The following is a 23969-nucleotide window of genomic DNA, read 5'->3' on the forward strand; positions in this document are numbered from 1 at the left end:
GCCCCCAGCACTCACGATGGTCACGCTGGCTTTGCGCAGGTCGCGGTTCTCCTCCTGCAGCGCCTTGCACTTGAGCTTGTAGGTCTCCAGCTCGATCTTGAGCACCTTGTTCTCCTGCTGCAGCGAGGCCAGGCGGTTGGTGAGCTCCTCCAGGCGGAACGGCGAGATGACAATACCCCCCGACTTGCCCCCGCCGCCGCCGCTGCCGCCCGAGGTCGCCGCGCAGGACGACTGCATGGCGGCCGAGCTGCTGTGACCCCCCGCGCCGTCCGTGTCGCTCTCGCTGGCGCTGTCCGCCATGGCCGCGGCGGGCTGCGGGGCGCGGAGGAGGAGGAGGACGCGAGGCGGCGGCGAGGGCGAGCGCAAGGGCCGGCTGCGAGCGGGCCGGCTGCGAGCGGGCGGGCGGGCGGGCTCGGAGCGCCGGGCTGGGCGCCGGGCGGCGCAGGGCGCAGACGCGGCGCGGCGACGAGAGAAAGAGAGGAGCTTCCCGCTGCCGAGGGCCCTCCCCTGCCGGGAACAGAGACCCCGCCCGGGCTCGGGCAGTACTGCACTGGGCCCGGGCAGCGCCGCGCCGGGCTCGGGCTGGACCGCGCGGGGCCCGCTTGGGGCCGCTCCCGCCGGGCCTGGCGCGCGCGCGCGCGGGCCGCCCTGCCACGCCCGCCGGAGCCCCCGGAGCCGCCGCCGCCCGCCTCGGCCCGCCGCCCGCGGTCCGCCCCGGGCCGCCCAGCCTCTTCCGGGCCCTGGAGAAGGAGACGCCGCGACCCCCGCCCGCCCCGCCGCTGCCGCGGACACGTGGGGAGGCCGCGGGGCTCGCGCCGCCAGGCCCCGCCGTCCCGCGGCTCCCGCCCACTGGGCGTGCTCGCGTCTCCCTCGCCTGTCTGCGACGTCCGCGCAGCCCTCGGCCGGTGGTCCGGCTTTATCTTTTGCGCTCCGAGAACAGAAAGTTCCCGTGCCCGCAGCGGGAGGGGGCGGCGAACGGCAGCGGCGGCCACAGGTCGGCGCCCCAGGCTGCCCCGCCGCCCGCCCCCTCCTGCCGCTCCCCAACCCGGGCGCCGCGCTCGGGGCTCCCTCCGGCACGGTGCAGCCTTTCTCCGCTCGGCCTGGCGAGGGCGCCGGGCCAAGCCATGCCGCGCCGTGTGTCTAGTCCAGGAACGGAAGACCCGCGCTTGCAGTAGACCGAAACCCATCTCTGGGAGTGCCCACCTCCCCAAGGGAACCGCAGGACAGTGTTCAGGTTCCGCCGGCAGCGACGATTATTTGGGAATACCAAGTCGTCGCTCTTCGCTGTCCCCTTCCCACGCCTAGGAAATTTAGTAGGCCAAAAATAAAAGCGTTCTCCTTTTACAGCATAAGAAACCCAAAATAAAAACTTTTATTCCCCTCACCCCCTAAGAAAGGCTTACAGGAAACTGGCCCAGCAGGTGACGTGATGCTAAACACAGCTGACACAAAACAGCTTTCACGAAGTCTAAAAATTGGAAAGTGAAACTGACCAGACCCGTTTTTTTTTTAATCCAAGCTTATTCAATGGAAGAACACACACCTGGACACAGAAAAGAGAGCTCCAAAGTGTCGGGCTTTTTTCCCTACTGCTTTGAACTTTTGGAAAGGTGCCTACGATTTGAGAAAGGAAGAAGAGGCGCTCGTCGTGGGGCTTTATTCCACTCCTCTCTTTAAACCCGAATCTGATCTAACGATCAAACTGTTACCAGGGGCTGGTGGAAAACGCCAAGTGTTCCAATGACATCATCTTTCAGCAAGATGGCTGCCTCCAGCAGGCGGCTGGGAAGCGCCAAGTGCAACCGAACTCCCGATTTCTCCCCGTTCTTGCTGGTGCTTTGGCGACCCCGAAGTCGGGCGCCGTGCCTGCGCGTCCTTCGGGCACCGCGCGGCCACGTCACGAGAGCTGCCAGAACGGCCCCGCGCGGCCTCTCCGTGGAGACCGCGTCCCGCGGAAGCCGTTTCCCTCCGGACTCCTCCTCCAGGTGCCCGGCCGGGCTCTGGAACCCGCGCCGGCGAGCGGGCGCGCGGGAGGCTCGGGAGCGGGCGGGGCCGGCTCCCCAGCTCCACGCGCTCCCACGCTCCCGTGCCCTGGAACCCGGGGCGTGCGCTCGCAGCGCTCGCGGGGGCGAGGGGCGAGGGGCACGGGACGCGGGGGACGCGGGGGGCGCGGGGGCGAGCGGCGGCCGCGGCCCCGCCACCCCGCGACCGCCGCGCGGGGAAAAGGCGGACCCGGAGCCGGAGCCTCGGGCGGCCGAGGGGCGGGGCCGGCGGAGCCCGGCGTTTTTAAAGGGCCCGCGCGACGGCCGAGTCGGGACTTTCTTCCTCTCGCCGCTAGCGCGGTTTGGAGGGAAGCTGCAGTCAGGCCTGGTGCTTCTTGCTGGGCCACAGACGTGTGTAGGAGACCTGGGGAGAAGTCCTCCTCCAAATGGGTTTTCTGCTGACGCAGAGGGTAATGAACGGGAATATTTTCCCACTGTTATTGCAAAGCAGAAGCGCGTCTGATTTTCTACTTCTTGTAAAAGTGATTCCTCTTATAAACAGACCATTTATCACAACATTGGTTCAGTAATAGCATTACAATGGAAATACTAGTCACAAAACCAATAGCATCATTATAAAACTCCTCCTCAGCTTTCTGGAGGAAACGAATCAGAAGGATAAGTGGTAGAATGTGCTGCCTGGAGGAATGAGGCAAATTTAGATAATCACTTCTATCAGAGAAATAATAAAATTTACCTCTGCCCTAAATTAAAACTGCAAAAAATATGACAGTCGAAGGGGAAAAATGCCTTATAATCTAATTGCAAAGCGCAACACAAAAATATCTAATGCCACTTGTGCAGCCAAGTCTACTCTATACCCTTGACACTGTCAATAGTAAAATAAAAATAATGGCAGAAATCATAACGAAGTGTTGTTCAATTTGTAATGACTGCAAATGAAATGTTGCAGACATCAACGTTAGATATTATTGCTTTTTTGTTACTTCTGAGTGGATTTGTAGTTGAGGGACGTACCACTGCAATTTTGAGAAGAAAGTGAATAAGCTACATAAAAACTGGTTCTCATAGAGTTTCCAGATGTAGATAAATCATAGGTGAGTGTACCAATCTATGCTGTTACTTCTTAAAAGACATTTGATAACTTTTCTTGGGAGATGAGAAAGAGGTAGTCACATCTGTGGTACTCACTGACCATTCCCAGCTCGGTGCTCAGAGACGAATGCCCCAGCAGTGCTCAAAGGACCATGCAATGCCAGAAATCAAACCCGGGCCTCTACAATGGAAAGAATGTGCTCCAGTTCTTTGAGCTATCTCTTGGCCCCCATAGGTTTAATATTTAATTTACTCTTCATGCATTTGTTTTAGTTTTCTTTCTTTAATGATTTCGGTTTATTTGTTTAATGATTTAGAGGATATAACTAGTCTTTTGGCTTTGTCAACATAAGCTTTCTCAAACCTGGCACTATATAGCTAGTCTTTCAATATAAGCTTGCTCAAACCGGGCACTGTGACACAGCTTATTCTTTGCTGCGGAACAGAAAGACACCATGCACTTAGGGTGCCTATCAGTAGAATCCCTAGATGCCAACAATGTGCGCAGATATAAGCCCAATACTGAGTTGTGTTTGAGAACCACTGATGGAGTACAACAATTATTTTGCAGGGCAAAAGCAGGTCTACTTTGGAGTGTCTCTTCTGGCAATATATTGATTACCACTGAACTATCTTGAGAATTTCTCTTGTTTCACATTCCCAATGTCAACAGAAAATCTTGAGCCCAAAACCACCACATCCACATTTTCTGCTATTGCTGTTTTCTATCACCCCATTTCTTCAATAAGATTTTTTTTAAAAATTATACTTATTAGCAAAATATTTTATGCTTATTTGCATATAATAGCACTCCACCCAGGCAAGAGATAATAACAAAATTAATTCTGTATCTCATCTTGCCCTGCTTGTGTTCACCTATTACTGGGTGAAATCAAAGAAATCAAAGTCATTTCTTTTCTTTTTAATATTTTTTATTGTAATAGATTTTCTAATTGGATCATTGTGAGATAGAGCCTTATAAATCTGTTCATGATTAGATTTCAGTCAGTTTTCCAACACCATCCCTCCACCAATGTACATTTCCCAGCACCTCTGTCCCCAGTTCCCAGTTTCCCTCCTATCACCTCCTACCCCCCACCCTGTGCCTCTGTGGCAGTGGCTCTCTCTCTCTCTCTCTCTCTCTCTCTCTCTCTCTCTCTCTCTCTCTCTCCCCTCAACCCCCTCTCTCCCTCTCTTCCTCTCTCTTCCTCTCTCTTTCCCTCTCTCCCTCTCTCTCTTCCTTTCCCTCTCTCCCTCTCTCTCTCTCTTCCTCTCTCACTTTCTCCCTCCCTCCTTCCTCCTTTCTTTTGGGCATTACAGTTTGCAATATAGATACTGAAAGGTTATCATCTATCCCCGTTTAGAATCAAAGCCATTTCTAAAGACAGTGGTCTAAGGGACTGTAGAGGGGAGGGCATTTGCCATGCATGAAAAATACTCTTTTATGTCTGACTTTCTATTTGTTTTGTTTTGGGGCTGCAGCCATAATTGTACATATGATCACATACGTAATTTGTATAAAATTCAAAATAAATACAATTAATCTATAATGTTAGAACTTAGAATGATAATTGTTCTTGGGCAGAGAGAGTTTTGGTAAAGACACCAGGAAATTTCTAATTATGTGTGTTTCCTTACCTGGAACTTTGTTACCTGGATCTATTAATTAGTCCTCTTCCTCTTCGTCCCCAAAGCTGTGCTGGTCTTCTTCACCACCCAGGTCAGTTTGTCTGCCAGTATTCAAACCCGGGACTTGGCTTTCTCCATGCAAGCACCCTAGTCGTCCTCTCAGACCTTGGGACAAAAGCAGCCCTGAGCCTCTGCCTCCGCCTCTTCCTCTTCATCTCCCAAGCTGTGCTGGTCTTCTTCACCACCCAGTCTTTACCCCCCTCACACACACCAGGTCCCCGTGGGGGCGTGGCCTCTTTAGAAGTGGGCACGGCTTCTGTAGAAGTGGGCGTGGTCTAATTTTAGGCCAGGTAGTTTAGTCATACAAAGAAATCTAGTCACCATATCTACACACCAACATGAAGAAACAATGCAAATCCCCACCTCGTGGGGAGGACGATGGAAAGAGTCCAGAATCCTCCATAGGTGCTACTCAAGGGAACTCTCTGACAAAGAATTCAGATATGAAGTCATGAAGATGTTCAATGAACTCAGTGGATCTATTAATTTGTAAAAAGATACTGAAAGGGTTGAGTTTTCCTCCCCGCCCCGACCAGGGCTCCAGCAGTCAAAGACCTCCAGGACCAGCCACCACCATGCTGAGACCACTCTCCGCACACATGAAGGTACTGGCAGAGGGACAAAGTCACGCGGATTCCGGGGCCGAGATCTCCAAGCCTACTTGGATTTGGGCCGAGCATCCTCCACCCAGATCCTCCAAATTCCAGTAGGCGGTGGTCACACCCACCAACTGGCCCCCTGGCGCCGTGTAATCCCATCAATGGCCAAGACTCAGAGACTATAAAAACCAGCTCCCGGAACCGCGCGGCTGCATTCGCGGCCACGCGACATCCTCTTATGACATCTTATTATCTCATTCCTACTTTGGACAAACTGGCAGGCTACCAAATGTAGCCTGCCCACACGGCAGAGTCTGGCAAACTCCCTGTGTCATACCCAATATGCCAAATACCAGTAACAATGATGGGTCTCATTCTCCTAAAGAGCCTTGAATATAATCTCAGGGCTAGGATGAAGGAGACGTTACTGGGGCCTGCTCGAGGCAATCGACGATTAACAGGATGATTTGTGATTTGTGACTGAAAGATACTGAACTACATGATCTACACACTTTTTTTTTTTTGCATTTTGGGTCACACCCAGCGATGCTCAGGGGTTACTCCTGGCTCTGCACTCAGGAATTACTCCTGTCTGTGCTTGGGGCTTGGGGGACCATATGGGATGCCAGGGATTGAACCCAGGTCAGCCCAAGGCAAACGCCCTACCTGCCTACCCACTGTACTATCACTCCGGCCCCCACACTTTCTTCTTTTCTTTCTTCTTTTTCTTTTTCTCTTTTCAGTTTTTGGTGCTCAGGGCATAGTCCTGCCTTTATGGTTTGAGAACATCCCTGTCTGTGCTCTGGGGATCACATGTGGGGCTAGGAATTGAACGAAGGCAATTGTGGACAAGGCAAGCATCCTCCCCACTGTACTACCTCTCCAGCCCTGCACTTTTATATTATACATTAATAAAATGCCTTAAACATAAAAGGGGAAATAAAGACTGGAGAGACAGTACAGGCACAAAAACACTTGCCTTTGTGTGTGCCACAGTGCGACCATGGTTAGAATGAACTGAGCTGGTTAGAATGTGTTGAGCTAAATTAATTTCTAGATATTCTTCTGGAAAAACAAAATTAAGAATAAGAAGCAAAAAATCTTGGAAGGAGGTAAATATGCAATACAGTTAAATAAATACTGACTATATCAACATAAAATAATGGTAATAATGAATAGTAGGAGCTTAAAATCAACAACAATAATTCTTTTAGGAAGGACTAAAATATTTTTAGAAAATAACAGTGGTAGAAGAGACTTGGAGGTAAGTTACTCTATGGCTTTATGTTAAACAAAAACAGTAAAGAGTATGATTGATTTAAATTTTTTGTGTAATGCATATTAAAATCTTCAAATTAGGAGCTGAGCGATAGCACAACAGGAAGGCGTTTACCTTGTGTGCAGCCGGCCCTGCCAAGCCTCGTTCGATTCCTCTGCCCCTCTCGGAGAACCTGGCAAGCTACTGAGAGCATCTGGCTCACAGGGCAAAGCCTGGCAAGCTACCCGTGACGTATTCAATATGCCAAATACAATAACAACAAGTTTCACAATGGAGACGTTACTGGGCCCACTCGAGCAAATCGATGAACAACAGGAGGACAGTGCTACAGTGCTACAGTGCATATTAAAATTTTCAAATTAGGGGCCAGAGCAATAGCACAACGTGTAGGGTGCTTTCCGTGCCCGTGGCCAATCTGAGTTCAATTCCCAGCATTCTATATGTTCCTCGAGCACCGCCAGGTATAATTCCTGAGTGCATGAGCCAGGAGTAACCCCTGTGCATTACCAGGTGTGACCCAAAAAGAAAAAAAAAATTAAGCCAGAGATATGATCCAAGGTAGAACACATGTCTCCTATGTGTGAGTGAGTGCTTGTGTTTGATCTCTGGAACTACTTGATCTCTTGATCACTTGATATGCCGTTTTTCATTGATTTGCTTGAGGGGGCGCCAGTAACATCTCCATTCATCCCTGTTGCGTGCTAGCGTAGCCCAATGGCATCTGCTCGTTCTAGGAACATGAAGAGCCTCTGGGAGCTGGGTTTTATAGCTGGGTTTTATCTTTCTATTATTGTTTATTAAATGTTTTCTGGGAGTGGGTTAGGAGGGTTATTTTATTTTCTCCTGTGTCTTTTCCTTTGTTTTGCATTTTTGTTTGTTGTCCCCTCTTTCTTTCATCTGTTGCAAAGTTCAGTCATCCCAATACTTGGTTGCAAGGTGCTGGACATTGCACACTTGTGCTAGGGATTCCAAAGCAATGCTGCTGGAAATGGAACTCCTGGACATTCGACCACTCAACCTCTTCTTTGGGTCAAATAATTTTCTCTCTGTCACAGGAAAGAGTTTGAATTTTATCCTGCAGGAAATGACTTGTACTATTTTTTTCTTTCATAGGAAGAGAATGGTGTATTCAGATATTTCAAATAAAATGGAGACATCATAATACTTCACCTCTAATTTTCCTGCATAGTACAATTTTTGTCACAATGCAACTTTTAATTATAATACCTAACAAAATTAACAGCAATTCCCTAAGTATTTTTAATTTCTTATAATTCAAAGTTTCTCAGTTATCGCTAATTAGTCTTTTACATATATCTTGTTCAAATATGGATGTAGTTAAACATAATAGGAATTGCATTTGATGTTTTTGTCTCATCTCTTATTCCTCTTCTACCTCCTCCTCCTCCTCCTCCTCCTCCTCCTCCTCCTCCTCCTCCTTCTTCTTCTTCTTCTTCTTCTCCTCCTCCTCCTCGTTCTCCTTATCCTTCTCCTTTCTCTTCTTCTCATTATTATTATTAGTTTGGGGCCACAGCCAGAAGTTCTTAGGGCTTACTCTTAACTCTGCACTCAGCTGGGGCTTGGGAACCATATGGGGTGCCAGAGATTGAACCCAGGTTGGCTATATGCAATGCTAGTGCTTTGCCTTCAGTACTATCACTCTGACCCCTCATTTCTTATTTTAACGAAGTCTTCCTATCACATTTTTATGTGATTGAAATGTTGCAGATCATTTCAGAATATACTACCTCTATGCTTACTCAGTTTTTCCTTTTGATATTATTTTTAACTTTTTTTTCTCTAATTCTGGTATATCATATAAACCAGAATTTAAGCCTAAAGCTTGTTTAGGTTAAACAGTTTTGTTGATTTAAAGCAAAATAGTTTTTATTGAAAGAAATTTACTTAGAAAGATGTGAGAAGAGAAAAAGAGAGGAGTATGTGTTCAAGAGACAGCAGAAAGAACAAGTAGAGGTTAAACAATTTTAGCAAGAATACTTTATAGGTTATGTGTGCCTTAGGCTGTAAGTCTTCGGGGACCACATATTATCTGTTGAGTCAAATGGTTGATAAAGTTAGCCGCAGAATTAGAGTGGTGACACTCCATTTTTACTTTACCATGCTACAGTTAACAGGTAGTGGCGTATCTTGGATATGAACATATTGTCATCTTGGCTCCCATTATCATTTGATCGAATGGGTTTCAACATCTTCCATCCTGCCTTCCTGCTTTCTTGCCTTCCTGCCTTCCCACCTTCCCACCTTCTCGCCTTCCTTCACAGCCTGAAGTACTAAAGGGGCTATTTCCACTCTTTATGGCTATCTTGAGGGATGGGTGGTGCTGGAGATCCAGCTGAGGTGCAGAGTTCCAGTCCACTCATCATTAATTTCCTTACATCTTACAAAATGGTAAGTTTCTATTTCTGCCATATCTTCTTTATCTTTGATCATTAATTTGTAAAGTATTTTCCTCAGTTACTGAGATGTATGGTTGTCCTGATAAATAATATCTATGGAAAAAACAGAATCATTTCTTAATTACAGGGTATATACTTCTAACATGAGATTTTGTATCTCAAAAAAATAAGTATCAAGTTCTGATTGCATGAAACTAAATAATAAGTTACTAATAAAATATCATTTATTTAAATATAACATGCATTTTGAATTATAAATTGGTTTCTAAATAAATTATGAGTCAGATGTGATCAATTGTGAATATTAAAAGAAATTTAAAACAATGTGGCACTGTAGCACTGTCCTCCCATTGTTCATCGATTTGCTCAAGTGGGCACCAGTAGCGTCTCTATTGTGTGACTTGTTGTTACTGTTTTTGGCATACGAATACGTCACGGGTAGCTTGCCAGGCTTTGCCATGCAGGCGCAATATTCTCAGTAACTTGTCAGGCTCTCCGAGAGGGGTGGAGGAATCGAACCCGGGTCAGCCTGCGTCGGCCACGTGCAAGGCAAATGCCCTACCAGCTGTGCTATCGCTCCATCCCTTAAAACAATGATAATTTGAAATATACTTATCAGCAAAGGATGCTGCTATAACAACAAAATACCAAGAAAAACAAATAAGATTTAGCAAAGACAAAAAATGGAAAGGGTCAAATACCTATGAGAAATTTTGTGACAGAAAACAAAAAATTGAGTACATTACATAACTTTTAGAGAAAACAATAGTTTTCCAAGAGCAAATAGAAACTTGTAAATGTAAGTATGAAACAAATTTAGTCATAAATTGAAAATGTTTCCATCCCTCATTTTTCTTCTTAAGATCTGAAATATTCTTGAGAGTATTACCAAACAAATAACAAATTATCCCTGCTTTATACAAACTGTTTCAGGAAATAGGGTAAAAAAAGAAAATCACCCACAACAGTTTTATGAGGATGATAAAAACCTCCTGAGAGTAAAAACAGACAAGGGCAGTGAAAAACAACCAAAAAAGTCACAGATTATTATATTGCTAACCACCAAAAATTTTCTCTCCTTTTAAAGACACTTGCCTCCTGGGGGTATGATGCCGCCAGCAGGTCAGTCTGTACCTGTTAGGCGAGTGCATCAGCAGCCTGATGGCGCCTTCAGACTTCCAGATACCCCAAAATTGCTGCTGTGCCTTTGGCCAGACCCCAAAAACTTGGGGAAAAGTTTGCCAAGAAAGTAAACGGCCAAAAGTTAGGTATGTGGGAGACACACCCACAAACCACCTCCAGCTCAGCTATATAATTGGAGGCATGGCCTCTCTGGTTCCTGATTGAACTGCTTCACAGTTCATGCCATGATCCCAGAGACTCAGAAACCAATCTCAAAAACCAACAGCTTTTGGGAAAAATGTGTCTGGTCCCTGCAATAGGTTACTGGCGCTGGGCCAACTCAGGTGGGAATAGGTTTTGTGCCTTGGCCTGTTCCCCCTGGTGGCTTGGTGGCTGCCATTCTCCAGATGCCACTGGACAGTCAGGTTTGGGCCCGCAGTAACGAGACACGCAGGGCCTCACGGGATGGGGGTGGAACCGGACCTTTCCTCCCCATCCCAATGAGACCCCAAGTCACCATCCATGAACGGTCTCTCTGGCTCCTGATCAAGCCGTTTAATGGCCATGATCCCAGAGACTCAGAAAGAAATCTCGAAACCCAGTGGCTTTTGGCAGAAATGTGTCCAGACCCTGCAGTAGGTTACTGTTGCCGGGCCACCCCAGGGGGGAGAGGGTGCTGTCCCTCCACCTGCTCCTCGTTGGCGGCTTGGTGGCCATCATCCTCCAGAGACCTTTGGACAGTCAGGTTTGGGCCCGCAATGAGGAGGCATGTGGGGCCTCACGGGATGGGGGTGGTGCCGGCCCTTCCCTCCCCATCCCAATGAGACCCCGCGTTGCCGACCACGAATGGCCTCTCTGACTCCTGATCAAGCTGTTTAATGGCCATGATCCCAGAGACTCAGAAACAAAGTTTGGAACCCAGTGGCTTTTGGGAGAAATGCGTCTGGACCCCACAGTAGGTTACTGTCGCCGGGCCACCCCAGGGGGGGAAAGGGTGTTGTCACTCCGCCTGCTCCCCCTAGCTAGGCGGCTCAGTGGCCGCCATCCTCCCGAGGCCACTGGACAGTCAGGTTTGGGCCCTTAGTGACAAGACACGTGGGGCCTCATGGGATGGGGGTGGAGCCGGCCCTTTTCTCCCCATCCCAACGAGACCCCAAATCATTGCCCACGAATGGTCTCTCTGGCCCCTGATCAAGCTGCTTAACGGTCATGATCCCAGAGACTCAGGAACAAATCTCGGAACCCAGCAGGTTTTGGTAGAAATTCTTCCAGGTTTAAGTGTTAAAATTTCGGAATTTCATAATCACGCTGCCACCACTACAGCTACGTGACATCATATGCTATTCTTAACCAGCAATAGAAAGTAAATTGTCTACTGTTGCCTTTTCAGCAGATCTGAGGGTTGGGGTAAAATCCCAAATAATAATGGTGGGTCTTGTGTCAAAATATTGAATATGACCAAAGTAGAGAGAGGGTAATGTGGAAATCATCTGGCCCACAGGTAGGGAGAGGGTGTGGGATGGGAGTATACTGGGGTTATTGGTAGTGGAGAATGGGCACTGGTGAAGGTACGGGTGTTTCATTGTATGACCGAGACTTAAACCCGAAAGCTTTGTAACTGCTCTAACCTCTCACGGTAATTTAATAAATTAAATTATAAAAATGAAAAAAAGAGACAGTTGCCTCCCAACATTCTTTTTTTGCCCTTTGTGGGGTAGGGGATGGACCACAGATGCTGGTGCTCAGGCCCTACTTCTGGCTCTGAGTTGGATCGTCACTCCTGGCTGGGGATCTGGGGATCATATGGGGAGCTGGGGGTTGAACCGGTGTCAGCCACAAGCAGTGCAAGCACTCTACCTGCTGTGCTATCACATGGGCTCCCCAACTTCTTTGTAGTTCCCTAAGCAGATATAGTAGGTGGTATATGTCACAGCCAGACTTGGAAAATAAAACATTTCAAATACAGTCTTAAGTGCTCTTTTCTTTTTCTGTCTAAACTTTTGGGGCCACTGTAGAAAACCCAGATTCAAGATTGCAGAGCCTCTGCTAGCCTGGATCCCTGAAAGACTAACATGTCAGATAATACATTTGCATCACATTTAACTGACATGGTTTAGTTTCCAGAATACATAAACATCTCCTAGAAGTGAATAAGAAAATTGAAAAACAACAAAAGGGCAAAAATGCAAAGGATATGGTCAGAAATTCAACAGGAGCAGGAAAACTAAATGGCCATTAAATGACAAAACACAGGATTTTGCAAGCAATAAGTGAAATCCAAAGTAATACCACAGTGCAATATCTTTGCTAGGACTCCAAATTTGCAACAAAATTTAAATCAGACAATAGCCAATATTGATGAGAACATAAAAAGAACCCTCCACAACTCAGTGCTTATAGTAGAGAAACTGAAGAACAACTTAGTAACATCAAATTTATGAGTGAGTTACCAAAGTCTGCACCATTCTTAGAAGTTTATGCTATGTTTTAAAGTAAATATGATTAATTCTTATATTAATATAGTGTCTTAAAAACACTAAGTCAGCAAGTAGCTAACACTGTATCAGGAGTCATTGCTCCTAAGAAAAGAAGTTCCTGCAACTCTCTGGTTACTGTGTTTTCATCAACCTGCCAATATGTAACCCTATTCTATATGTATTTCTTTCTAAAGAGGGCTTACTTATTATTTATTTATTTATTTATTTATTGAATCACAGTGGGAAAAGCTACAAAGCTTTCAGGTTTAAGTCTCGGTCATGCAATTATCAAACACATTTCCCTTTACCAATACTTATTTTTCACCACGAAGAACCCCAATAACCACCCCCAACCCTCCCAATGCCTGTGAGGCAGATGAATTCTAGTTAACACTCTATCTACTTTGATTAGATTCATTGTTTTGACAAAAGATGCACCATTATTATTTAGAGTTTACACCCCCAAATCAGACAAGCTGAAAAGGCATTGTGAAATAATTTGTTTTCTACAGCTGGTCACAAAAATCAAATGATGTCATGTGCCCTCAATAGCGGCCGCGCAATTTTGGATTTCTGGTATTTTACTTATTAAGCCTGGAAGTATTTCTGCTGAGAGTCAGATAATTATGAGATTGGTTTCTGTGCTCTGGAGCCATAACCATGCCGGAGAGCCGCTCATGGGGGGCAACTCGTGACCTCGGTAGGGCGTGAAGGACGAGCCGGGAACGCCCCCCTTCCCATGAGGTTTCAGTCGCCCCATCATGACCGGCTCATACCTGGCTTTCCATAAAACTCCAAAGCGGCTGCCATCTTTCTTTCCAGAGGGAAAAAGGCGGAAGGGAGCAACACTCTTTCCCCTCCGGGCAGGCATGGTGGCGTGGATTAACGCATAGTCCATTCACTTTTCTGCTGCAAGGATAGCTTACTTATTATTAGTTGCTAATTCTTTTACCTTAATGTCATTGCCAACAGTACTATAACTCATCCCTAAAGATAACTTATATTACACTCTTTATTTTCTCCTTGTAACATGCCTTCTTTTCTCCCTAAGGTACCTCAGGAAATCTTGCACTTGGGAAATTTTGACAGTATTGTACCTGGGGTTCCCTTTAAACATTGAAATTACCCAGTAAAAGAGCCAGAGGGACAATTACAGGGCTTAAGGTGGTTGTCTTGCATGCAGCCAACTCAGGTTCAATCCCAAGCACCAGACATGGTCCCCAAAACCCCACCAGGAGAGGCCCTTGAGGACAGAACCATTTCGTGAAATCAGAGCACTAAACAGAGCTTAAAAAGGACACTTTCTCAGTTGAAGAGCTGAAACAAAAAGGTAGAGAAGTCATTGGTTTTAGTTCAGCTAGAAACATATCTGGTAACTCAAGTTGTCTGATACTGTGCCTGCCTGTAACGTCTGCAAAAGCAGCACATGTATTCACTTGTAAATTCACAAGTAAATTATAGAGAATAGGCAAATTAGCAAATATGGAATCAGTACATAAGGAGGATGGATTGTATTTTAAAGATGAAAGAGGATTGAACAGGTTGGCATGCACAACCCAGCCTTGTCAGACCCTAACAGTTGGCTATATTTATATTCAATCTTTTAGATACTTTAAAAATTAAAATATTACACATTGCAGTCACAGATAAAATTCCCTGTTATCTCTGTGTTTATTATTATACAAAACTTTATTTATTTAGGGGTCAGAGAGATAGTATACCAAGTACAGTGCTTGTTTGCATGCAGCTGACCTGGGTTCAATTCCCGGTAACCCATTATCATCCTCTGAGTACCACCAGGGATCCAATCAGGGTGACTGCATGAAGGCAAGAATTGTATCTTCTTTACTATCTCAGTTCTTCAACTGAGAAAGTGTCCTTTTTAAGGTCTGTTTAGTGCTCTGATTTCACGAAATGGTTCTGTACTCAAGGGCCTCTCCTGGTGGGGCTTCGGGGACCATGTCTGGTGCTTGGGATTGAACCTGTGTTGGCTGCATGCAAGACAACCACCTTAAGCCCTGTAATTGTCCCTCTGGCTCTTTTACTGGGTAATTTCAATGTTTAAAGGGAACCCCAGGTACAATACTGTCAAAATTTCCCAAGTGCAAGATTTCCTGAGGTACCTGAGGGAGAAAAGAAGGCATGTTACAGAGAGAAAATAAAGAGTGTAATATAAGTTACCCTTAGGGATGAGTTATAGTACTGTTGGCAATGACAGTAAAGTAAAAGAATTAGCAACTAATAATAAGTAAGGTATCTTTAGAGAGAAATACATATAGAATAGGGTTACATATTGGCAGGTTGATGAAAACACAGTAACCAGAGAGTTGCAGGAACTTCTTTTCTTAGGAGCAATGACTCCTGATACAGTGTTAGCTACTTGCTGACTTAGTGTTTTTTAAGACACTATATTAATATCACGATCACGACCATCCTGTTGTTCGTCGATTGCCTAGAGCAGGCCCCAGTAACATCTCCTTCATCCTAGCCCTTAGATTTTTAAAAAGTGCCATATTCAAGGCTCTTTCAGGGTTAGGAGAATGAGACCCATCATTGTTACTGGTATTTGGCATATTGGGTACGCCACGGGGAGTTTGCCAGATTCTGCCGTGTGGGCAGGTTACATTTGGTATTATATTATATTAATATAAGAATCAATTATATTTACTTTAAAACATAGCATAAACTTCTAAGAATGGTGCAGACTTTGGTAACTCACTCATAAATTTGACAGACACACTGCACTGCCCTGTCCTCCTGTTCATCAATTTTCTTGAGCGGGCACCAGTAACGTCTCACAAAAAATTGTGAGACTTGCTGTTACTGTTTTTGGCATATCAAATACGTCATGGGTAGCTTGTCAGGCTTTGCCGTGCGGGTGAGATATTCTCGGTAGCTTGCCAGGCTCTCCAGGAGGGGTGGAGGAATCGAACCTAGGTCGTTCACATGCATGGCAAATGCCCTACCTGCTGTGCTATAGCTTCAGCCTGACAAACACAAAGCAATACAAATATAAGAAAGAAGGGTAATTGCCAAATTCCTGTTCCTCTGCGTGTGAGTGTCAACCAATCAAGAGGCTTAGTAATGGCTCAAGAAAGATCTTTATTGGCGGCAAGCAGGCAGGTTGGAAGAGAGCAAATTCATGGAGAGCATACAGGACCATAGAAGCAGTTTCATAGGGAAAAAAAAGAAGAGGGAATCTTATTTTTAGGAAAGGTGGGGTACAAACTGCTGGGCACAAGAGTGATCAATACATTTTCTCATGGGCTGGTTCCCTAAGGCACACTTCCCATGTATCTGCCAATAAAAGTTACTTGTTAAGATTGCCTTCTCGGGGCTGGAGAGATAGCACAGCGGGTAGGGCGTTTGCCTTGCACGCGGCCGACCCGGATTCGATTCCCAGCATCCCATATGGTCCCCTGACCACCGCCAGGAATAACTCCTAAGTGCAGAGCCAGGAGTAACCCCCATGCATTGCCAGGTGTGACCCAAAAAGCAAAAAAAAAAAAAATACCTTCCCACCCTCTAGAACTAGGTGAGGTGAGGGGAGCATTCTCAGCATTTTCAACCATTCCTGCCAGACAAGTTTTCTGCTTTCTGTTAGTGAATCCAACTCTTAATCTCTTAGAACCAGCTTCAAAGACCATTTCCACAATGCATATCATCTACAGCATTATTTGCACCAAATCTATTCATTCTAAGATTTTTTTTATATTTCACTTTTATTTATTTATTGCTTTTTTGGGTCACACCCGGCAATGCACAGGGGTTCCTCCTGGCTCTGCGCTCAGGAATTACCCCTGGCGGTGCTCAGGGGACCATATGGGATGCGGGGAATTGAACCCGGGTCTGCCAAATTCAAGGCAAATGCCCTACCTACTGTGCTATTGCTCAGCCCCTATATTTCACTTTTAGAACTGGGATGCATCTTATAGTCTATATGTCCATTGAATGTCTTAGTGTTCTTTTCATTCCCTTCAAAATGTTATTGAATTAATCATGAATTGGGCTATTAATGGCATTTTATTTGTAATTATAGTGAAGCAAGACAGTTTTTGTTGAAAGAAATTTAGATAAATGTGAGGAGAGAAAGAGGAAAAGAGAGAGAGGAGAGAGAGAGAGAGAGAGAGAGAGAGAGAGAGAGAGAGAGAGATGGAGAGATGTGTCAAATAAGTATACCAGCTTCTCAGGGGGTGGGGAGAAAGCCTATTGCTTATCAGTGATATTTTAGAGAATATAAAACATGATTCACTTAATCACTTAATCACTTAATCCCCGTTATTCATCGATTTATTCGAGCGGGTGCCAGTAACGTCTCCATTCATCCCGGTTGCGTGCTAGCGTAGCCCAATGGTATCTGTTCGTTTTAGGAACATGTAGAGCCTCAAACCGATCATTTAGGGTCTTGACGAAGAAGTCTGACCATCTTATAGGTGGGCGTCCACGTGATCTTTTGATGTCTCGTGGAATCCAATCAGTAATGGCTCTAGTCCAGCGGTTGTCTGTAAACCTCATTACATGTCCAGCCCATCTGATTTTTGATGTCTTGGCAAATGAGACAGCGTCTCTGATTCTTGAGCGTTGACGAAGATCAGAACTCCGGATTCTATCTCTCATTTGAGTGAATCGTGATATTCCAAGCATAGTTCTTTCGATTCCTCTTTGAGAGACCCGAATAGTGTTCTCATCCTGTTTTCGTAGGGTCCAGGTCTCTGAGGCATATGTTAATGCAGGAAGAATAGTGGAATCAAAGAGATGTGCTCGTAGTTGGAGGTTCTTTGTCCTTTTAGTTATTTCTTCAATGCTCTTGAAGGCATTCCAAGCCGCTCTCTTCCTCCTGCGTAACTCAGGTGCCAGGTCATTCATCATGTTGATTTCTCGACCTAAGTATATATAACTGTTGCATTCGGAGATGGTGGTTCCGTTGAGAGCGAATGGAGCGTCAGGAACAAGGCTGTTTCTCATAAACATTGTCTTCGTAAGATTCAGCTGTAGTCCGACCTTTCCACACTCACGGTCAAAGTCCGCAAGCATTTGTGCCGCTTGGCTGATGTTTGGTGTTATTAGAACGATATCATCAGCAAAGCGGAGGTGGTGTAGTTGCCGACCATCTATCTTCACTCCCATGTTTTCCCATTCTAGTCGTCGCATGATGTTCTCGAGGGTGGCACTGAAGAGTTTTGGTGAAATGGTATCACCCTGCCGAACCCCTCTCTTGATATGGATGATTACTTCTTTGTAGAATGGTGAGATCTTGGTAGTGAATCCGCAATAGAGCTCACGAAGGATCCTGATGTATTGAGTTTGTACGCCCTGATTGGCTAGGGCTTCCATGACCGCTTCTGTCTCAACAGAATCAAAGGCCTTCTTTAAATCAATGAACGTTAGACAGAGCGGCATCTTGAACTCCCGAGATACCTCAATGAGCTTGGTTATTGTGTGGATATGGTCGATGGTACTGAATCCTTTTCGGAATCCAGCTTGTTCACATGGTTGTCCTTCATCTAGTGTTCTGCTAATCCTATTCAGGATGACTCGAGTGAATAGTTTGTAGATGACAGACAATAGGCAGATTGGGCGATAGTTGCTAATGTCGTGGATGTCTCCTTTCTTGTATAGTAGTACAGTCTTGCTGGTTTTCCATTGGGATGGAACCTTGCATTCAGACAGGTAGCGTGTGAAGAGTCGAGCTAATGTATTGATGAGTACTGATGGTAAGTTCTTCAGGTGTTCAGGTCTGATCTTGTCTGGGCCAGGTGCTTTTTGTTTCTTTACCGACGAGATGGCATGTTGGATTTCAGAAGGGAGAACATTGGGAACGACATATCCATCATGAGGTATGTGGTATGTGGGCAAGTGGATGTGGCTATTAAAGAGATCTGAGTAGAATTCATGAATAATCTTCTCCATTGCCCTTCTGGAAGATGTGATAGATCCATCATGATGTCGGAGGGCAGTCATCTTGGTTTTGTAGTTGGTGAAGGACAGGCGGGCATTACGAATGTTTTTCCCAGCTTCTGCCGCATCTACCAGTACTGCTGCTCTCCTGTTTTTGAGGTCATCCTTGATGGCTTTTCTGCACTGTTTTGCCAGTTCGGACGTTTGCTTGTGGTTGCCTGAGGCACGTGCCACGCCACGTTGGCGAATAAGTTCAAGAGTGTTCGAAGAAAGACGGTTTTTTGTGGTTATCTCTCTCTTGGTATTCCTTGCACAATCATGGAGGTGCTGAATCATTCGATCGTATTCCTCATCAATGTTGTCAATGACGGCATCTTCCCATGTTGCTGCAACAGAGCCAAAGAATTCCCAGTTGGTGGTTGTTCTGGGAGTCTTCTTCTTAAACCTTGCATTCTTTTCTCCTCGTTCTGTGAGGTAGAATTTTGCACGAAGAAGACGGTGGTCTGATCCCGTTTGGAATTTTGGGACAACAGCAACATCGGTTAGGCAAAACCGCCGATTGAATATGATGTGGTCTATTTCATTGTGGAACCGTCCATCGGGAGACTCCCATGTCCAACGTTTAGATTCAGCCTTTTGGAATTGTGAGTTACCATGGAAGGTTTTGGTTGACATGATGAACTCAGACAGTCTGTCACCTTGTTCGTTCCATTCCAGGCCATGGGTTCCGATGTGGAGTTCATGGACTGATCTTCTTGGTCCTATCTTGGCATTAAAATCACCGACAATGATCTTGTAGAAGGTGTGATCTTCTTTATAGAATTTCTCCAGCTCCATGTAGAATTTCTCAGTTTCTTTTTCACCATAACTGGATGTTGGTGCGTAGACAACAAAGATAGAAACTGCCAGTAGTGAGCCACATTTATTCAAGTGTAATCGTCCGATTCGGGTTGTTAGGCATTCAAATGAATCAATGCTTGTGACTAAGTTTGTGTTGACAAGGATACCGACACCACCGACGCCTCTTTTATCACATGTTCCAAGGAACAGTTCTTCTCCAGTGTCGAAAACAGCATGATGGGATTGATGTCTTCTCGTTTCGGTCAGACCAATGATGTCGTACTTGATCTTTCGTGCTTGTACCATAAGGTCTTCAATGGATGCAGCAGATGCCAGCGTACGAGCATTAAAAGTACAGACAATCATTTTTGTTTTTCTGCGTTTTGGCAGCCCATGTCTGCCTTGGTGTTTTATCAGCTTCTCCTTCCATATCCTTCTCGACTCTGCATAATCAGGGTTAGGGAAATGAGATCCATTTATTACTGGATTTGGCATATCAATTTGGTCTATTTGGCATAGATCACGGATAGCTTGCCAGGCTCTGCCGTGTGGGTTGGATATTTAAGGATATTTAAGGTATCCTGAAAATTATTAAATAAATAGTCGCGCGGCCGCGAATGCGGCCGCGCGCTCCCGGGAGCTTGTTGTGATAATCTTTGGATCCTGGCCTTTGTTGGGGTTACACGGCAGTTGGAGGGTGTAACTGTTTAGCTACTGACAGGTCCAGTCCCAAACCGTGCAGGCTTAGAGATCTCAGTCCCGGGTCCCACACACCTGGGTTCCTCTGCCAGTTCGGTTATGTCTGAGGCTTATCCAAGTGTGTGGAGAGTGGCTCCAGTAAGGCCTTGGTTGGGGCCTGGAAGTCTTCAGCTGTTGGGCCCTGGCGAGGATAGTCAGACACAGGGTAGAAGACTCTGCCTTGTGCTCTCCCGGGAGCTTGTTGTGATAATCTTTGGATCCTGGCCTTTGTTGGGGTTACACGGCAGTTGGAGGGTGTAACTGTTTAGCTACTGACAGGTCCAGTCCCAAACCGTGCAGGCTTAGAGATCTCAGTCCCGGGTCCCACACACCTGGGTTCCTCTGCCAGTTCGGTTATGTCTGAGGCTTATCCAAGTGTGTGGAGAGTGGCTCCAGTAAGGCCTTGGTTGGGGCCTGGAAGTCTTCAGCTGTTGGGCCCTGGCGAGGATAGTCAGACACAGGGTAGAAGACTCTGCCTTGTGCTCTCCCGGGAGCTTGTTGTGATAATCTTTGGATCCTGGCCTTTGTTGGGGTTACACGGCAGTTGGAGGGTGTAACTGTTTAGCTACTGACAGGTCCAGTCCCAAACCGTGCAGGCTTAGAGATCTCAGTCCCGGGTCCCACACACCTGGGTTCCTCTGCCAGTTCGGTTATGTCTGAGGCTTATCCAAGTGTGTGGAGAGTGGCTCCAGTAAGGCCTTGGTTGGGGCCTGGAAGTCTTCAGCTGTTGGGCCCTGGCGAGGATAGTCAGACACAGGGTAGAAGACTCTGCCTTGTGCTCTCCCGGGAGCTTGTTGTGATAATCTTTGGATCCTGGCCTTTGTTGGGGTTACACGGCAGTTGGAGGGTGTAACTGTTTAGCTACTGACAGGTCCAGTCCCAAACCGTGCAGGCTTAGAGATCTCAGTCCCGGGTCCCACACACCTGGGTTCCTCTGCCAGTTCGGTTATGTCTGAGGCTTATCCAAGTGTGTGGAGAGTGGCTCCAGTAAGGCCTTGGTTGGGGCCTGGAAGTCTTCAGCTGTTGGGCCCTGGCGAGGATAGTCAGACACAGGGTAGAAGACTCTGCCTTGTGCTCTCCCGGGAGCTTGTTGTGATAATCTTTGGATCCTGGCCTTTGTTGGGGTTACACGGCAGTTGGAGGGTGTAACTGTTTAGCTACTGACAGGTCCAGTCCCAAACCGTGCAGGCTTAGAGATCTCAGTCCCGGGTCCCACACACCTGGGTTCCTCTGCCAGTTCGGTTATGTCTGAGGCTTATCCAAGTGTGTGGAGAGTGGCTCCAGTAAGGCCTTGGTTGGGGCCTGGAAGTCTTCAGCTGTTGGGCCCTGGCGAGGATAGTCAGACACAGGGTAGGAGACTCTGCCTTGTGCTCTCCCGGGAGCTTGTTGTGATAATCTTTGGATCCTGGCCTTGATTGGCACAAATAATATGATATAATATGATAAACTTTATAACTACTCAATGATATCATCCTCTTCACTTGTAAAATAGTCTTGGTTGTTTTAGCCACTGACCACTTAGTACAATTTCAAACTCCTTTATTGTCATCCTGGAATTTTCTCTGGAGATGCTGCCTGGAGTTCCTAAATTTTTGGAATTAACACTGCCATCTTGAATAAGATAAATTTATTTTTTGTCGTGTGAGACTCACCTGGGCATTGTAGGTGGCAGCATTGCTACACCCACAAACTAGATGCCAGTAGAATACCCCTTCCTAGTTGTGAAATAAAAGAATTCTCAGGAATTTGGGGAGGAGAACAAAATTACCTTTAGATGAGATCTACTGGTTCAGCTAGCAAATAGCAATGAAGAAATAGTGGACTTTTTCTCCAAGTGTAAAAAAACTTTTTTTTTTTTTTTTTTTTTTTTGCTTTTTGGATCATACCTGGTGATGCACCTGGGGTTACTCCTGGAATTGCCCCTGGCGGTGCTCAGGGGACCATATGGGATGCTGGGAATCGAATCCGGTCGGCCGCGTGCAAGGCAAAAGCCCTACCCGCTGTGCTATCTATCGCTCCAGCCCCACAAAAACATTTTATTTAAACAATAAATACCCTTGCTTTGGAAAAAGATGATTGCTTCTGGTGGTAAAGGGAAAATAACCTGTTTAATTTTGAAGATAGGTTGAGAGTGAAAACAGGGGAAAGCAGCATACTGTATGGGAATGGGAGTAGGGGGGAGTGAATTCTTGATGCTTTTCTGCCTAAAAATATTCAGTAAAGAAATATCTAATGTGTGATTTTAGAACATGTTGTTATATTTTCCCAGCATCCGACTTTAAGTTTATTATATCCTGGAAGACTTTGGTCTGGATATATGTATGATTTGTGAACTTAAAAAAGGAATTTAGCAGGGCTGGAGCGATAGCACAGCGGGGAGGGCGTTTGCCTTGCATGCGACCAACCTGGGTTCGATTCCCAGCATCCCATACAGTCCCCGAGCACCGCCAAGAGTAATTCCTGAGTGCAGAGCCAGGAGTAACCCCTGTGCATTGCTGGGTGTGACCTGAAACACCCCCTCAAAAAAAGGAATTTATCTGGGTTGACGGAATATAAAATAAAAAGAACTTCGAATAATAGGAGTGTGGAGATAGTGGAACCTAAGTAACTCTCATGCAGGGCTTTGGCCTTCCTTGGAATGTGGACTCAAATCTTTGAGAATTTGATCAGGTTCTTAAAACCCTGTATAAGTCCAACTGGTATCTGTGTCTAATGTACATTCTCACCATCAGAGCAGGAGATTATGAAGAAATTCCTCATGTTTGGAACTTTTAATGTACTCTAATACTTTTCTTGATAATATTTACTCACTTTTTGTGCACATTTTACAATATGCACAATATTGAGTTATTTTAACATCTGAAAAACAGCGGTAGGGTGTTTGCTTTGCGTGCGGCTGGTCCGGCTGAGCTGGGTTCAATTCCTCCGCTTCTCTCAGAGATCCCGGCAGGCAACTGAGAGTATCTCGCCCACACAGCAAAGCCTGGAAAGCTACCTGTGACTTATTCGATATGCCAAACACAGTAACAACAAGTCTCACAATGGAGACATTACCAGGCCCGCTCTAGCAAATTGATGAACAACGGGAGGACAGTGCTACCAACAGTGCTATACTCAAAATTAGTTTAAGAATCCTCAAACTATGAGGCTTAAATAACTATATTATCATTGTAAGGAAATTCATCATTTTTAAAAATGTACTGACTCTGGAGTGAGGAACTTAAGACTGGAATTTATATTCATTTCTACTTGATTTCATCTATATTATGTATGCCATCCTGAGTTAGATAACTTTGCTTTCAATTCTTCTATTACGAGAATTAAATAATAATATGTGTCAAAAGATTAGATGTATGGTTCTCAACCAGGGGGGATTTTGCTTCCCGTATGGCATTTGGCCATGATTGGGGACATTTTTGCTTATCACATCTAGAGGATGTTACAAACACCGCGTGGGGGAAGGTTAGGGATGTAAGATGTTTATCTTAAGGGCATGGGACAGCTTCTCACAACAAAGAAATCTCTACTTCAAAAAGTTAATATACTGCTGACGTTGAAAAGCCCTACATTAAACTACAAATGTCAGTTGTTTCCTTAGTACCAAGTAAATTCATTAAAATTGATGACTGAAATCCTGGTTCTGTCCTTTGATACTTTAGCTGTTCCTTCCTGCTTTATATATGCTTTTTATCTGTATAGTAACTATGTTCCCATCCAAATAATTAATGGGCACTGACAGTGCATAAGGATGGAATATTTCAGTTAAGCTATCATGGAGGCACGCTGCTTAAATGTAAGTACACTGCTAGAAG

The 23969-nt window shown here is 45.7% G+C and overlaps 1 protein-coding gene across 1 annotated transcript in view; it reads right to left on the reverse strand.

Annotated features, from left to right (window-relative positions):
• CCDC6 (coiled-coil domain containing 6) overlaps positions 1-300 on the reverse strand; it is a 151133-nt gene extending 150833 nt beyond the window's left edge. The window contains exon 1 of the mRNA XM_056120529.1: positions 16-300. Within this exon, the coding sequence (XP_055976504.1) occupies positions 16-300 (285 nt within the window). The remainder of the gene's footprint in view (positions 1-15) is intronic.
• Between the last annotated feature and the right edge of the window lie 23669 nt (positions 301-23969).

Source organism: Sorex fumeus, unplaced genomic scaffold (genome assembly GCF_029834395.1).
Source record: "Sorex fumeus unplaced genomic scaffold, SorFum_2.1 ptg000043l, whole genome shotgun sequence".
In the NCBI taxonomy this organism is placed as follows: domain Eukaryota; kingdom Metazoa; phylum Chordata; class Mammalia; order Eulipotyphla; family Soricidae; genus Sorex; species Sorex fumeus.